At 46.3% G+C, this 15,590-nt stretch overlaps 1 protein-coding gene across 5 annotated transcripts in view; it reads right to left on the bottom strand.

The window, feature by feature from the left end:
- The window catches only part of CACNB3 (calcium voltage-gated channel auxiliary subunit beta 3), a 426,341-nt gene that overhangs the window by 10,924 nt on the left and 399,827 nt on the right, over window positions 1–15,590 (bottom strand). For all 5 annotated transcript variants that reach the window (XM_063952739.1, XM_063952732.1, XM_063952727.1 and 2 more), the window contains 4 exons: window positions 13,425–13,483; window positions 9,970–10,079; window positions 8,491–8,642; window positions 6,624–6,719 (listed from right to left, as the gene is read on the bottom strand). In XM_063952739.1, coding sequence (XP_063808809.1) covers window positions 6,624–6,719; window positions 8,491–8,642; window positions 9,970–10,079; window positions 13,425–13,483 — 417 coding nt within the window. The remainder of the gene's footprint in view (window positions 1–6,623; window positions 6,720–8,490; window positions 8,643–9,969; window positions 10,080–13,424; window positions 13,484–15,590) is intronic.

Below are 15,590 nucleotides of genomic sequence, written 5' to 3' on the forward strand. Positions count from 1 at the left end.
TTTTTCTTACGATTCTCAGCACCTTGGGTATGAGAGGAAGAGGAGGAAACACATAGACCGACTGGAACACCCACGGTGTTACTAGTGCGTCCACAGCTATCGCCTGAGGGTCTCTTGACCTGGCGCAATACCTTTGTAGCTTTTTGTTGAGACGGGATACCATCATGTCCACCTGTGGCAGTTCCCATCCACAGGTGGTTCCCATCCCGGGTGGAGGTCGTGCCTGCTGAGGAAGTCTGCTTCCCAGTTGTCCACTCCCGGAATGAACACTGCTGACAGTGTTGCACGTGATTCTCCGCCCAACGAAGAATCCTGGTGGCTTCCGCCATCGCCACTCTGCTTCTTGTGCCGCCCTGGCGGTTTACATGAGCCACTGCGGTGATGTTGTCTGACTGAATCAGCACCGGTTGGTTGCGAAGCAGAGGCTCCGCTTGACTCAGGACGTTGTATATGGCCCTTAGTTCCAGGATATTCATGTGCAGACAAGCCTCCTGACTTGACCACAACCCTTGGAAGTTTCTTCCCTGAGTGACTGCCCCCCATCCTCGGAGGCTCGCATCCGTGGTCACCAGGACCCAGTCCTGTATGCCGAACCTGCGGCCCTCGAGAAGGTGAGCACTCTGCAGCCACCACAGAAGAGACACCCTGGCCCTCGGGGACAGGGTGATCAGCCGATGCATCTGAAGATGCGATCCGGACCACTTGTCCAACAGATCCCACTGAAAGATCCTCGCATGGAACCTGCCGAAGGGAATGGCTTCGTACGATGCCACCATCTTTCCCAGGACTCGCGTGCAGTGATGCACCGACACCTGTTTCGGTTTTAAGAGGTCTCTGACTAGAGTCACGAGCTCCTGAGCCTTCTCCGCCGGGAGAAACACCTTCTTCTGGTCTGTGTCCAGAATCATGCCCAGAAAGGGCAGACGCATCGTAGGAATCAGCTGCGACTTTGGGATATTCAGAATCCAGCCATGCTGCTGCAACACTTCCTGAGAGTGTGCTACGCTGATCAGCAACTGCTCTGTGGACCTCGCCTTTATGAGGAGATCGTCCAAGTATGGGATAACTGTGACTCCTTGCTTTCTCAGGATCACCATCATTTCTGCCATTACCTTGGTAAATATTCTCGGTGCCGTGGGGAGCCCAAACGGCAACGTCTGGAATTGGTAATGACAGTCCTGTACCACAAATCTGAGGTACTCCTGATGAGGTGGATAAATGGGGACATGCAAGTAAGCATCCTTGATGTCCAAAGACACCATAAAATCCCCCTCTTCCAGGCTTGCAATGACCGCTCTGAGCGATTCCATTTTGAACTTGAATCTTTTCAGATAAATGTTCAGGGACTTTAAATTCAATATGGGTCTGACCGAACCGTCCGGTTTCGGTACCACAAACATTGTGGAATAGTATCCCCTTCCCTGCTGAAGGAGGGGAACCTTTACCACCACCTGCTGTTGTGAATTGCCGCTAACACTACTTCCCTTTCCATGGGGGAAGCTGGCAGGGCCGTTTTGAGGTAACGGTGAGGGGGCATCACTTCGAATTCCAGCTTGTATCCCTGAGACACAATCTGTATAGCCCAGGGATTCACCTGTGAGCAAACCCACTGGTGGCTGAAATTTCGGAGACGCGCCCCCACCGCTCCTGGCTCCACCTGTGGAGCCCAAGCGTCATGCGGTGGATTTAGTGGAAGCCGGGGAGGACTTCTGTTCCTGGGAACTAGCTGTATGGTGCAGCTTCTTTCCTCTACCCCTGCCTCTGGCAAGAAAGGATGCACCTCTGACTTTCTTGCTTCTTTGTGATCGAAAGGACTGCATTTGGTAATACGGTGCTTTCTTAGGTTGTGAGGGAATATATGGCAAAAATTTGACTTCCCAGCCGTAGCTGTGGAAACTAGGTCCGAGAGACCGTCCCCAAACAATTCCTCACCCTTGTAAGGTAAAACCTCCATGTGCTTTTTGGAGTCGGCATCACCCGTCCATTGCCGAGTCCACAGGAACCTTCTGGCAGAAATTGACATTGCATTTATTCTAGAGTCCAGTAGGCAAATGTCCCTCTGGGCATCCCTCATATATAGGACAGCGTCTTTTATATGCCCCAGGGTCAGTAAAATGGTATCCTTGTCTAAGGTATCCAGTTCCTCAGACAGATTATCTGTCCATGCTGCTGCAGCACTACACACCCAGGCCGACGCAATTGCCGGCCTCAGTAGAGTACCTGAATGTGTATAAACAGACTTCAGGATACTTTCCTGCTTCCTATCGGCAGGATCCTTTAGGGAGGCCGTATCCTGTGATGGCAGGGCCACCTTCTTAGATAAGCGTGTCAGAGCTTTATCTACCCTAGGGGAGGATTCCCAGCGCATCCTGTCCGTTGGCGGGAAAGGGTACGCCATAAGTAACCTTTTGGAAATCAGCACTTTCCTATCGGGGGAATCCCACGCTTTTTCACATAACTCATTTAACTCATGTGAAGGGGGAAAAGTCACCTCTTGCTTTTTCTCCCCATACATATAAACCCTCTTGTCAGGGACAACGTTTACCTCTGATATGTGCAATACATCCTTCATTGCTATAATCATGTAGCGGATGGCTTTAGCCATTTTAGGCTGCAATTTTGCATCATCGTCATCGACACTGGAGTCAGAATCCGTGTCAATATCTGTGTCAACAATTTTGGATAGTGGGCGCTTCTGAGACCCTGCGCTGTAGGATCAGGCATGGGCTGAGACCCCGACTGTCCCAAGGCATCAGCTTTATCCAACCTTTTATGCAAGGAGTTTACATTATCATTTAACACCTTCCACATATCCATCCAATCAGGTGTCGGCGCCGTCGGCGGAGACACGTCATTCATCTGCACCTGCTCTGCCTCCACATAGCCCTCCTCGTCAAACATGTCGACACATGCGTACCGACACACCACACACACAGGGGATGCTCTATATGAGGACAGGACCCCCACAAGGCCTTTTGGAGAGACAGAGAGAGAGTATGCCAGCACACACCCCAGCGCTATATGACCAAGGAATCACACAGTAACTTAGTGTTTACCCAGTAGCTGCTGTATATATGATTAATGCGCTAAATTTATGTGCCCCCCCTCTCTTTTTACCCTCTTTCTACCGTGAGTCTGCAGGGGAGAGCCTGGGGAGCTTCCTCTCAGCGGAGCTGTGGAGAGAAAATGGCGCTGATGAGTGCTGAGGAAGAAGGCCCCGCCCCCTCAGCGGCGGGCTTCTGTCCCGCGATTTTGTGTAAAATTAATGGCGGGGGCTCATGCATAATACAGTGCCCAGCTGTATATATGCTGCTTTTTTGCCAGGAGGTAATCAATTGCTGCCCAGGGCGCCCCCCCCCCCCCCTGCGCCCTGCACCCTACAGTGACCGGAGTGTGTGGGTTAGTGTGGGCGCAATGGCGCACAGCTGCAGTGCTGTGCGCTACCTCATATGAAGACAGGAGTCTTCTGCCGCCGATTTTGACGTCTTCTTGCTTCAACCCGCCGGCTTCTGTCTTCTGGCTCTGCGAGGGGGACGGCGGCGCGGCTCCGGGAACGGACGACCAAGGTTAGGTTCCTGTGTTCGATCCCTCTGGAGCTAATGGTGTCCAGTAGCCTAAGAAGCGCAACCTAGCCGCAGTTAGTAGGTTTGCTTCTCTCCCCTCAGTCCCACGTAGCAGAGAGTCTGTTGCCAGCAGAAGGTCTCTGAAATAAAAAACCTAACTAAAATACTTTCTTATTAGCAAGCTCAGGAGAACTCACTAAAATGCACCCAGCTCTGTCTGGTCACAGATTCTAACTGAGGTCTGGAGGAGGGGCATAGAGGGAGGAGCCAGTGCACACCAGTAGTACTAAATCTTTCTTAGAGTGCCCAGTCTCCTGCGGAGCCCGTCTATCCCCCATGGTCCTTACGGAGTCCCCAGCATCCACTAGGACGTTAGAGAAAGTTGGATTGAGATGAAGGTGCTGAGAGGGGGAGAGAGGCAGGGGGACGGGGAGAGCAGCGGCTACAGCAGCTTAGCCGGAGGATGCGGCACCGCCGCCAGACCTCACAGCAGTGCCCACCCGGCTCCAGCAAACAGGACCTCACTTGCTGAAGTTGGGTGGACGCTGCCGTGAGCGGCAGCGGTGCCCCATCTCCGGCTTTGCTGCACTGTATGTATTTAAAACGTGTGAACTCCTGTAACAAGCCAGACCTCACAGCAGCGTCCACCCGGCTCCAGCAAGCGACACTACACCGCCCAGCATGGCTTACCCAATCCAGGCGTCTCACGCAGCATGGCGTATTCAGGCTAGATGTATGAGAACACATCTGTAAATGTTTTATGTGCCTACATTGTGTACATCTGTGCTTCTGCTGATTAAAATGCTATGCAGCATGCCTATATTCTGTGTGTGACTTCAACTGTATTTGCATACAAAATGCTATGCTACAGTGTTTTCCTGGAAACGTAACGTGGCATTTCGTTTGCAGATACAGCCACAATTACACACAGAATATAGGCATGTTGCATATAATTTTAATCAGCAGGATCTGCTCATGATTGCATTACTTTGCCACTAAGACACATTTTCCCTGGTAAAAATGCAAAAAAGTAATTGGTGAAACTTAAAGGGCTGTTTAGCGTGACTGCAGCAAGGTTGTAAGAGGACACATCTGTATGTTTGTGCTAATTGTTACCGTATATAATCCCATGTATTTATGCACAGTGCTGAATACACCATGTAGAGCATAGCCAGATTAAGGGGAGGGCTCAGGAGACACTGTATTCGGGGCCCCCTGTCATAGGGACACCCCGACTGGGGCACACTGACATCACAGCTCTCTAATGCAGCAGAAGGAAGTCTTTATTCTACTGCAAGAAAACTTTATAAAATAGTTGTCTCTCTATTATGTGGAGCTATAAACAGTACCCAGGCATTATTAAATCATTAGTTTAAATCTAATATACATGATTGGTTTAAACTTAATATACACAATCTAATATACACCCCCTCCCCTGTTCTTTTCCATAGTGGGGACGAGCAGGATGACAAGTGGGGGTGGTGCGGACAAGATGTGGAGGGCCGGAATAGTTTAACCTCTTGCCTGGTATGGTTGCATCAGATACGACCACTCCAGCAAGTGCTTTATCTGACCTGGTCGCACAGGATGCGACCAGTCAGGTAAACAGTGTTTAGCAGCGGCAGGGAAGGGAAACTTCACTCCGCTGCTGTTTTCAGAGGGACCAGAAGGTCCCTCTGCCTTCCTGCACCCTCCTCCAGTGTTGCCGTGCTGCCGATCACTGCTGATCAGTAAGCATGGCAGGACCCCCTACCCAGCGGCTGCAGACAATGGCAGCCTCTGGGAAGGTGTAAACCCCCCCCCTCCCCCAGCACCCCCCTGTGTATCTGGCAGCTGTCTGGGATGTAAAAAGTAACATCGCAATGATACAGATGTTCTGATGTTGCCGATCTTCCCCACCGATGTTTGATTAAAAAAAAGATTCTTTAAAAAAAAAATAAAAAAAAAATGTCTCTCTTTTTTTTTTTTTAAACTAAAATCATTTTGGGTAGGGTTAAATTCATGTTCTTCACCTAATTCACTCATAAAAAAACCCGACAATTTCTGAACGGATTTTGGGGAAAAAAATCATCAGTTAGGTGGTTTAAGTGACCCGGGCCCCCCCAAGGATTAATCCGGCCCGGATGTATAGCCATATAAAGATGTAAAATCGCTCCCATCCAATTACATTGTAATATCACTTCTTAGCCAATGTTGGAGTCAATAAGCAACTTTAGGGTTGATTTAGAAGTGAACGCTAATAGCACAGTGTTTGTACTCAGTAGCTGTGCTATATTGTGCAAAAGCTGCATGAAACGTCTTAAGTGACAAGTGACCCACTGGCATCTTCTCTGATCCGCTGCTGCGTCCTTCCGAAGATGCAGCATGGGATCAACTGCATGAAAATCGGACATCTGAGTAACCCTCAGGTTATCAGAATGTCCTGCAAATGCACGTAGCTAGGGTCAGTGTAACTGCATCCAAGTACACAACCACTGGCTTCAGCATGCCCGTTTTCTGTGATGCTCCCCGCCACCGCCCTCAAAAGCAATAGCATTGCTCAAGTGCCTAATGAATCCGATCTCTCCACCATCAATGCACCACTGGTTGCAGCATCAGCTCCTTAATCAGCCCGTCTCCCTTGTAACTTTCATAATACATGGTCACTGCAGCTGCGGTGCTGCGAAGGAGTATCTCCTGTCGGTTTTGGCCCCGTTTTCGACACAAGCACACGGATCAGCAGCTATTCCGCTGATCCACGTGCTTTTCGACAAGTCGAATTCCTCGACTTGTCGAATAATTTGTGGTTAGACTGAATAGGTCAGAACCCCTTTCCGACCTAAAAAAGTCGAAAACTGCCGTCTTTTCGACAGTTGGCAGTTTTCTACTTCAATTGAATATACCCCATAGTGTGGTAAGCCTATTTATGAACACTATGTCAAATATTTTTCCCTTGAAATCTAGTGATCCAGCGTAGGTCTGAACTCCACCTTGATCACACCCACCCTCAGCTTGATGTTATGTCGTACAGAGTGTGGGATGTACAGTAAGACACAGCATTTGTCTCCTTTGCATTCTTACCGGAGGACACTGTACCAACTTGTCAGCTGCCAGCATCTGGACATTGAGGTGTTTAACTTGAGATTTCCCCCTAGATTTTATAAGTCTCTGCAGCACCTGGAAGAAATAACCACACATTGCTGATGACACAGCATTCAGTTCAGCTGTCTGGCACAGAGATACATGTATCTATTATACCAGTGTACAAAAAGGGCAAATTAAGCTTTATCTCTGTCTCCATTACAGAATTCAGTTTGCTGGCACCAAATCTTTAAACCTTGATGGATCTTAATATTTGGGCAACTGTCCACGACAGTGCAGCTCTTACTTCATCAGTTGCTAGTTCTAAGCAACATTCTGTGGCTAATGTAACAGAATATGTATATACCAGGAGTCCTCAAGGAACGCTAACATTCCAGGCCTTAAGGATATCCATGTACTGTATTATAATGACCCCAATTCACATTATGCCACAGTGTCTAAAATTCACATGAAATGCAATAGTGCCTCCTACTCACATTAGACTACACAGTAGTGCCCGTTATTTACATTACGCAGCCCCTTATTCAAGTTAACCAGCACAGTAGTGTCCCTTATTCATGTTACACCACACAGTAATGCCCCTTATGCACATGATGCCTCACAGTAGAGACTCATATATACATAATGCCACACAGTAGTACTCCTTATCTGCATTATATCACACTGTAGCAGTGTTTTTATTCACATTACACCGCACAGTAGTGTCCATTATCCAAATTATGTAGAACAGTAGTGTCCATTGTTTACCTTAAACCAGTTATACCCCCTATACACATAATGCCAGACAGTAGTACCCTAATACACATTACACCACACAGTAGTGCCACCTATTCACATTATGCTACACAGTAGTGCCCCCTATTCATGTTAAGTAGCACAATAGTGTCCCCTATTCACGTTATGCCAAACAGTAATGCCCTTTATACATAATCCACACAGTTGTACCCCTTATATATATAATGTCACACAGCAGTACTCCTTATACACATTATGCCACACAGCAGTGCCTACTTTATAGAAGAATGCAATCGTTGATGTCCATACCAGACAGGGAAGGAGAGTGGCAGGTGAGGGGAAGTGACAGAAATAGCTGGCAGGTGCAGGCACGATGGCTCCTCACCTTCAGGTTTTTGCATCGCAGACGTCAGATACCCTTACTCATGTTATGCAGAACAGTAATGCCCTTTATACACATAATGCCACACAGTCATACCACTTATACACATTATGCCACACAGTACTGCCACTTATTCATATTATGCTACAGCAGTGCCCCTTAGTCACATTATACTGCACAGTAGTGCACCCTATTCACATTACTCCACACAGTAGTGTCCCTTATTCACGTTACGCAGCACAGTAATGCCCCTTATACATAATGCCACAAATGTGTACCCCTTATACACATAATGCCACACAGCAGTACGCCTTATAAGCATATACTACACAGCAGTGCCTACTTTATAGAAGAATGCAATCAGTGACGTAAATAGCAGCCCGAGAAGGAGAGCAGTGGGTGGGTGGAAACTACAGAAATGGCTGGTAGGCGCAGCCAAGCCAGTTCCTCTCTTTCCAGTTTTCACATCGCGGACTTCAGATCCCCGGCAGCAACAGTAGGCGGACCATCTCAGAGAGGTGGAGCTAGGGGATACATGAGGGGAGGGGCCCCTTCCTTTCTTGCAGCCAGACTGCCTCCTCCTCCCCTTTTGTCAGTGTATCATTCGAGTGCACTGTGAAAACTAACATCAGGAGAGGAAGTAGGGCCCTTAGGTAGTGGGGCCCACCGGGCATTTGCCCTGTACCCTTGCATATTAGTGATTATTTAAGTCTATTATACCTTTCTCACCTTAGGGGAAGAAACTTTGACGTACACGATGATTGGCGCCAGGGAAGTTTTGGTCAACTGAGTGGGATGGTTGATGGTGTCCGCATCCAGGATAACTAGTTGGAGAGTCTTGGCCAGCTCAAATATCCTCTCGATTTCACTTTGCACCTCAGCTGCAGAATAGGATATTATGCTTAAACAAGTAGTGCAGTACAGGTGAAATTCAGAAAATTAGAATATCATGCAAAAGTTAATTTATTTCAGTAATTCAACTTAAAAGGTGAAACTAATAAATTATATAGACTCATTACATACAAAGTGAGATATTTCAAGCCTTTACTTGTTATAATTTTGATGATTGTGGTTTACAGATTAAGAAAACCCCAAATCCCAAATCTTAGAAAATTTGAATATTACATACAATCAACAAAAAAAGGATTTTAAATACAGACATGTCAGAAGCGTCTTACCTGGGCTAAAGAAAAAAAGAGAATCTATGGGGCATTGCCAAGAGAAAGATGAGAGACATGAGACCGAACAATGCAGAAGAGCTGAAGCCCGCTATTGAAGCATCCTGGTCTTCCATAACACCTCAGCAGTGCCACAGGCTGATAGAATCCATGCCACGCCGCATTGAGGCAGTAATTCATGCAAAGGGGCCCAAACCAAGTACGGAGTACATATGCATGATTATACTTTTCAGAGGCCCGACATTTCTGTATTTAAAATCCTTTCTTTTATTGATTTTATGTAATATTCTAATTTTCTGAGATTTTGGATTTGGGGTTTTCTTAAGCTGTAAGCAACAATCATCAAAATTATAACAAATAAAGGCTTGAAATATCTCACTTTGCATGTAATGAGTCTATATAATATATTAGTTTCACCTTTTAAGTTGAATTACTGAAATAAATGAACTTTTGCACGATATTCTAATTTTCTGAGTTTAACCTGTAAGTCCATCATTTTAGGATCTGGTGCAATATGTAACCTCTCCAATAGATATGTCTGAGAAAGGAAACTATTTCATATTTGCATTAAAAAAAACAACATAGAGGCCAGACATTTGTACGCTTTTAAATATTTTAAGTCATATATAAGAAACAGTAGAAGTTTAAACCATCCACCAGATTCCTCTTACATATAGTTTACATTTACCAGGCAGCCCCATGTCTATGTCTGGGCTCATTTTCTGGACGTCTACCTTGCATATTACCTTCTCCATGCAGTGTTGCTGCAGTCACTGAAGAGGAAGGATTAGAGGTCCAGGATTTTCTTCATTTATTATCTATCAACCTCTTCATCTAACTGCTAATTCTGGAGCCTGGCTATCCAACCAAAAGTTTAAGAGCGTTGTTATCCATATGCTTATTATATATGTGTAGATTTATGTGTTCATAGTCATGTATTAAACACATACTTTTAACAATGAAACCAATTTCCCCTGCACTGAATCTAGTAAGTTCTTCATTCCTTTAATTGACAAGGTTGTGTTCTCACCAATGCTGGAGCGGGTGCTTGAACGCTCTATAATGGCTCTCCTGCCTGGGTTATTGAGTACAGAGCGCTTGGCTAGAGACAAGTCAGCTGTTACCCGAGTAATTGAGATCCTGCAAAGTACACAATGAAGATCACATTCTCATTCTTCACCTGTTTACAATGCAACTGTTGCAAAATTACTGGTAAAATCATTTAAAGCACAGATACATACCTCCCAACATGACCCTCTCCAAGGGGGACAAAATGCTCTGCTCTTGGACTGTCCTCTTAATGTATGATTGCCGGCACCTGTTTTGAACAGGTTAATGGATAAGAAAGGTGTTTCACCCACAGGTGATGTCAAGCATAAATTAATAGGGACGTCCACGAGCAGAGCATTCTGTCCCTCCTGGAGAGGGTCATGTTGGAAGGTATGCAGATATTAGTTCTACCACTCTGGAATTTACTTAATACAGAGGTTCTCAAGGCACCCCAACAGTCCAGGATTTAGGTATATCCATGGCTCAGCACAGATGGTTAAATCAAATTGACTGAGGTGCTAATTAAGTCACCTGTGGCCAAGCATGGATACATTTAAAACCTGGACCGTTGGGGTGCCTTGAGGACCGCGTTTGGGAACCTCTGACTTAATATTATTGCTCACCTAACTAGGAAATGTGCTTTTGCTATTGGCTTTTTCAAGCACATGAACAATCCTTGTACTGGCAGTTTGCTCCATCCTTCTTTGGACACCTCGACCTCAGTGTACATTGGCCCTCATTTCGAGTTGTTCGCTCGCTAGCTGCTTTTAGCAGCATTGCACACGCTAGGCCGCCGCCCTCTGGGAATGTATCTTAGCTTAGCAGAATAGCGAACGAAAGGTTAGCAGATCTGCTACTAAATATTTTCTTGCAGTTTCTGAGTAGCTCCAGACCTACTCCTAGATTGCGATCAGCTTGGTCCGTTTAGTACCTGGTTTGACGTCACAAACATGCCCTGCGTTTGGCCAGTCACTCCCCCGTTTCTCCAGACACTCCCGCATTTTTCCCTGGCACGCCTGCGTTTTTTAGCACACTCCCGGAAAACGCTCAGTTACCACCCAGAAACGCCCCTTTCCTGTCAATCACTCACCGAACAGCAGAGTGACTGAAAAGCGCAGCAGGATCCACAGCAAATCTGCTAAGTTTTTAGTTAAATAACTAAGCTTATGCGCCCTGCGTGCCTTGCGCATGCGCATTTTGCAACAAATCGCAGCATAGCGAAAATCGGCAACGAGCGAACAACTCGGAATGACCCCCATTGTTCTGCTCAGCATGTGCAACAAAATAGATTAAGGCTCCCTAAAATAAAATGAGCCTGGGAAACTTTAACTACACTCCCTAAGGACCACAAGCAAATGCACCACTCAACATTTTCAAGCTGCATCCTTACAGATTAATTGGAAACTGCCCAGGTACTAGGGTGACCATAATATCCCTTTAATCTGGGACACATATGATTTATAGAGGTTCTGTGGCTGGCTAAAACCAGGTGAAATTCAGGCTAGAGTTTAGCCAGCCACAGAACCTGTGTAAATCATAGGTGTCCCAGATTAAAGGGCAGTGGCGTAGCTAGGGGTCCGCAGCCACTGCGATCGCTTGGAGGTGCGCAGGGCTGCGGGGTGCCCTAGCCTTCGCCACTGATTTCTGCTGGGAAGGACACGGAGGGCACAGCGCGCGCCTCTCCTGTGTGTCCCTCCTGCGTCTCCGGCGTGTCTGTTTAATGAAGTGCCCGTTCGTGAGCTCTGATTGGCTCATGAACCGGCACTTCATTTGACAGACACGCTGCAGACGCAGGACACACAGGAGAGGCGCGCGCTGTGCCCTCCGTGTCCTCCTTCCCAAAACTCACAGCACAGCAGCGGGGGAGCCCGGAGGGGGGGGGGGTGTACCTGGCACTGGGGGAGCATATTTGGCACTGGGGAAGGAGAGGCATATTTGGCACTGGGAGGGCATATTTGCCATTTGGGGGGGGGGGGGGCTTATTTGGCCCTGGGGGAGCATATTTGGCACTGGGGGGGGTCGTGGTATATGTGTACCTGGCATTGGGGTGGGGGGCATATTTGGCACTGGGGGTATATGTGTACCTGGCACTGGGGGGGGGGCATATTTGGCACTGGGGGCATATATGTACCTGGCACTGTGGGGGAATATCTGGCACTGGGGGCATATGTGGCACTAGAAGCACAGCCCTAGCAACAAGCATTAACCCCTGGTTACAAGCACAACACCCAGCTCATGAAATCCCTGGCAACAAGCATTACTGGCAACGAATATTGCCACCTGGCAACAAGCTTGAAACCCAGCACGTGATACCTCTGGCAACAAGCATAACACCCTGAGCATGAAAACCCCTGGCACCGTGCATGGAACCAAGAGCATGAAACCCCTGGCAACGAGCAGGTAATTTAAAAGTAATAAGAAACCTTACTGTAGGACTTAAGGTGCAAAATGGGCATTGCGGTGTGTGGCATAATGTATCACGGACATTGTGGTGTGTGTCATAATGTGTCACAGGCATTACGGTGTGTGGCATACTATATCACAGGCATTGTGGTATAATGTCTCAGGGGCATTGCAGTGTGTGGCATAATGTATAACGGGCATTGCGGTGTGTGGCATAGGGTATAACGGGCATTACGGAGTGTAATATACTATATCACGGGCATTGTGGTATGTGGTATAATGTCTCAGGGTCATTGCAGTGTGTGGCATAATGTATAACGGACATTGCGATGCCTGTCATAATGTGTCACAGGCATTATGGTGTGTGGCATAATGTGTCGGGGGCATTATGGTGTGTGGCATATTGTGTCATGGGCATTATTGTGTGTGGCATAATGTCTAAGGGTCATTGCAGTATGTGGCATAATGTTTACTGGACATTACTATAAGGAGAAAAAATGACAAATAATGTAAGGGGCATGAATCAGGATTATTTTTTTCCTATGGTGGCCAACGTCTGGGCGTGCAGGTTGCAAAACTGGGGTATAAGGTAGTCTTTTCCTGCAATGCCACGCCCCTTTACGCGAAGCCACGCCCATCTCAGCAAGGCCACACCCCTTTTTGCGGCACAAGCAGATTCACCGCTTTACTAGTGCCAATTATGGGGGGGGGGGGGGGGGGGAGCGCCAGAGAATGTTTTGGCTTGGGGGAGAAAAATTTCTAGTTACACCCGCCACTGTTAAAGGGATATTATGGTCACCCTACAGGTACACATACTAATAATGATTTAGTATTCGTTGAAGTTTATGTTTGCCTCTTTATAGAGATGAGACATTTAGTCAGCAATGCATCATTTCCCTGTGTTTTATACTAAAATAGTAATACTGATGTACAGTAGAGACAGTCGGGTGATATGCCCAGAACTGAAGGTTGGTACTGATTGCACAAGTCTGGTGTGCGGTAATGTCTCAACAAGAACTCTGATGATCTCACCTGCCATCAAATCTGTGCTTCAAGAAGTCAAACAGAGCTTTCTGCATCATGTCAGTCACCTACATTACAGGCAGGGAACAGGGGAAATACAGTTATTCTTAGAGAAAGCTGATAAACAGAATGAGTATGTTATACATAACAATAGTATAGAATACAGCATTTTAGCAGATAATCTGCAGAATGTATTTGTGGAGACTGCATTAAGGCACATAGATTGCTGGTAAGACTGGATTTAAATTAATTAAACATTTGGAAAGTTGTCAGGTTATAATAGTATTAATTTTTGTGCGGCACACTGCGCTGCCAATTGGCTCGAAAGCCTCCAGTTCTTCTTACATACATATTTTCTGGAGTTATTTCTTCTGTCGTACTCCTACATTTAACCATTTCACTGCATGCTTTGTAAATATAATGTATTTGATTTGTGGTTTATTTAGCAGTAGATAATATATTCATTAGTATGCTAAATACTTTCCTTTAAATTACTGTAACTTTTTAATAGTATTATTGACAGTTCAATGTGAATGTATTTAATTCTCTGACTAGCCAGCAAACATCTTGTGGCCTGACCTTAGTCTTTATTATGATGGTAGTGATTTTTCTGGATCCTTGGACATTTGGGGGGTCATTCCGAGTTGTTCGCTCGTTATTTTTTTCCGCAACGGAGCGATTAGTCGCTAATGCGCATGCGCAATGTCCGCAGTGCGACTGCGCCAAGTAAATTTACTATGCAGTTAGGTATTTTACTCACGGCATTACAAGGTTTTTTCTTCGTTCTGGTGATCGTAATGTGATTGACAGGAAGTGGGTGTTTCTGGGCGGAAACTGGCCGTTTTATGGGTGTGTGCGAAAAAACGCTACCGTTTCTGGGAAAAACGCGGGAGTGGCTGGAGAAACGGAGGAGTGTCTGGGCGAACGCTGGGTGTGTTTGTGACGTCAAACCAGGGACGAAACTGACTGAACTGATCGCAGATGCCGAGTAAGTCTGGAGCTACTCAGAAACTGCTAAGAAGTGTCTATTCGCAATTCTGCTAATCTTTCGTTCGCAATTTTGATAAGCTAAGATTCACTCCCAGTAGGCGGCGGCTTAGCGTGTGCAAAGCTGCTAAAAGCAGCTTGCGAGCGAACAACTCGGAATGACCCCCTTGGTCTTTGTGTGTTATCTTGCCCCAGCCTTCCCCTTCAGCAGAGCTTCTGATCGGGAGCTATATATGTAGCTCTGACAATCAATGCCGATTTTGATATTAGATAAAGGAATAAACAAAGGTATAGAGGGAATTGCAACTAGGCACAGGAAAAGCAGCTCCGACGTCTTCACACAAAAGGCTTAGGGAAGCCTGCAGTAAGAATATTATTACTAATGTCTTCATAACTGTTTTAGATGAATCAAATGAGAAGTCTGAAAACAAAGGGTTTCAGTGCCTTTAACAGAAAGAGCAAACGCTGCTTAGTTATCTTCCTAGAAATATGCAGTCCAGCTTCCTAACCGCTTGGGGAATTAGGTCTAAACAATTGCTGGTTTTTGTTGCCTTGAATGGAGGAGATAATCCAGAAATTCTACAGCAGAATCCAACTGCAAACAATGTCCTTTCTGATGCAGGTTCCCCCAAGTGAATAGACAGCGCCACTTCTTTGAAATAAATACTTAATTTAAGATTCGTAGTATGACATCAGTACAAACATGTCTTGATCATCTGGTGCAGCAGATAAATAGCATAAACTTTGGTACGCATTTCACAGGACCGCTGCCCGCTTCCTGCTATTTCTACATGACAATTGTGAACAACATAAATATAACAATATGAGCATGAGAGCTACAAAGGTAAAATGAAATAACAAATAAATTTGGATCTCATGTTCCAAAAAACGTCTGTTTGTCTACAAGTAGACACAAATGGGCCTGTTTCTGAGTCAGACACAATGTCGATGTTGCACACAGCTAAGCATTTTTATTCTGCCCATGTGTCTAAGTTGCACTGCCCATGTGTCCAGATTCCATGCACACAGAGTCACAGTTGCGATTGAGATGTCTCAGAGATGTCTTGAAAATGTACTGGGCAATCCTGGGTGGTGACAGGGAGTTGGCTACGTGGACACACGGAAATGGCTCGGCTTATGGGCGTATTATGGGAGCATCACAGGAGTGTCACTGAAGTGGTTGCGACA

This window comes from Pseudophryne corroboree, chromosome 2 (genome assembly GCF_028390025.1).
Source record: "Pseudophryne corroboree isolate aPseCor3 chromosome 2, aPseCor3.hap2, whole genome shotgun sequence".
Classification (NCBI taxonomy): Eukaryota; Metazoa; Chordata; class Amphibia; order Anura; family Myobatrachidae; genus Pseudophryne; species Pseudophryne corroboree.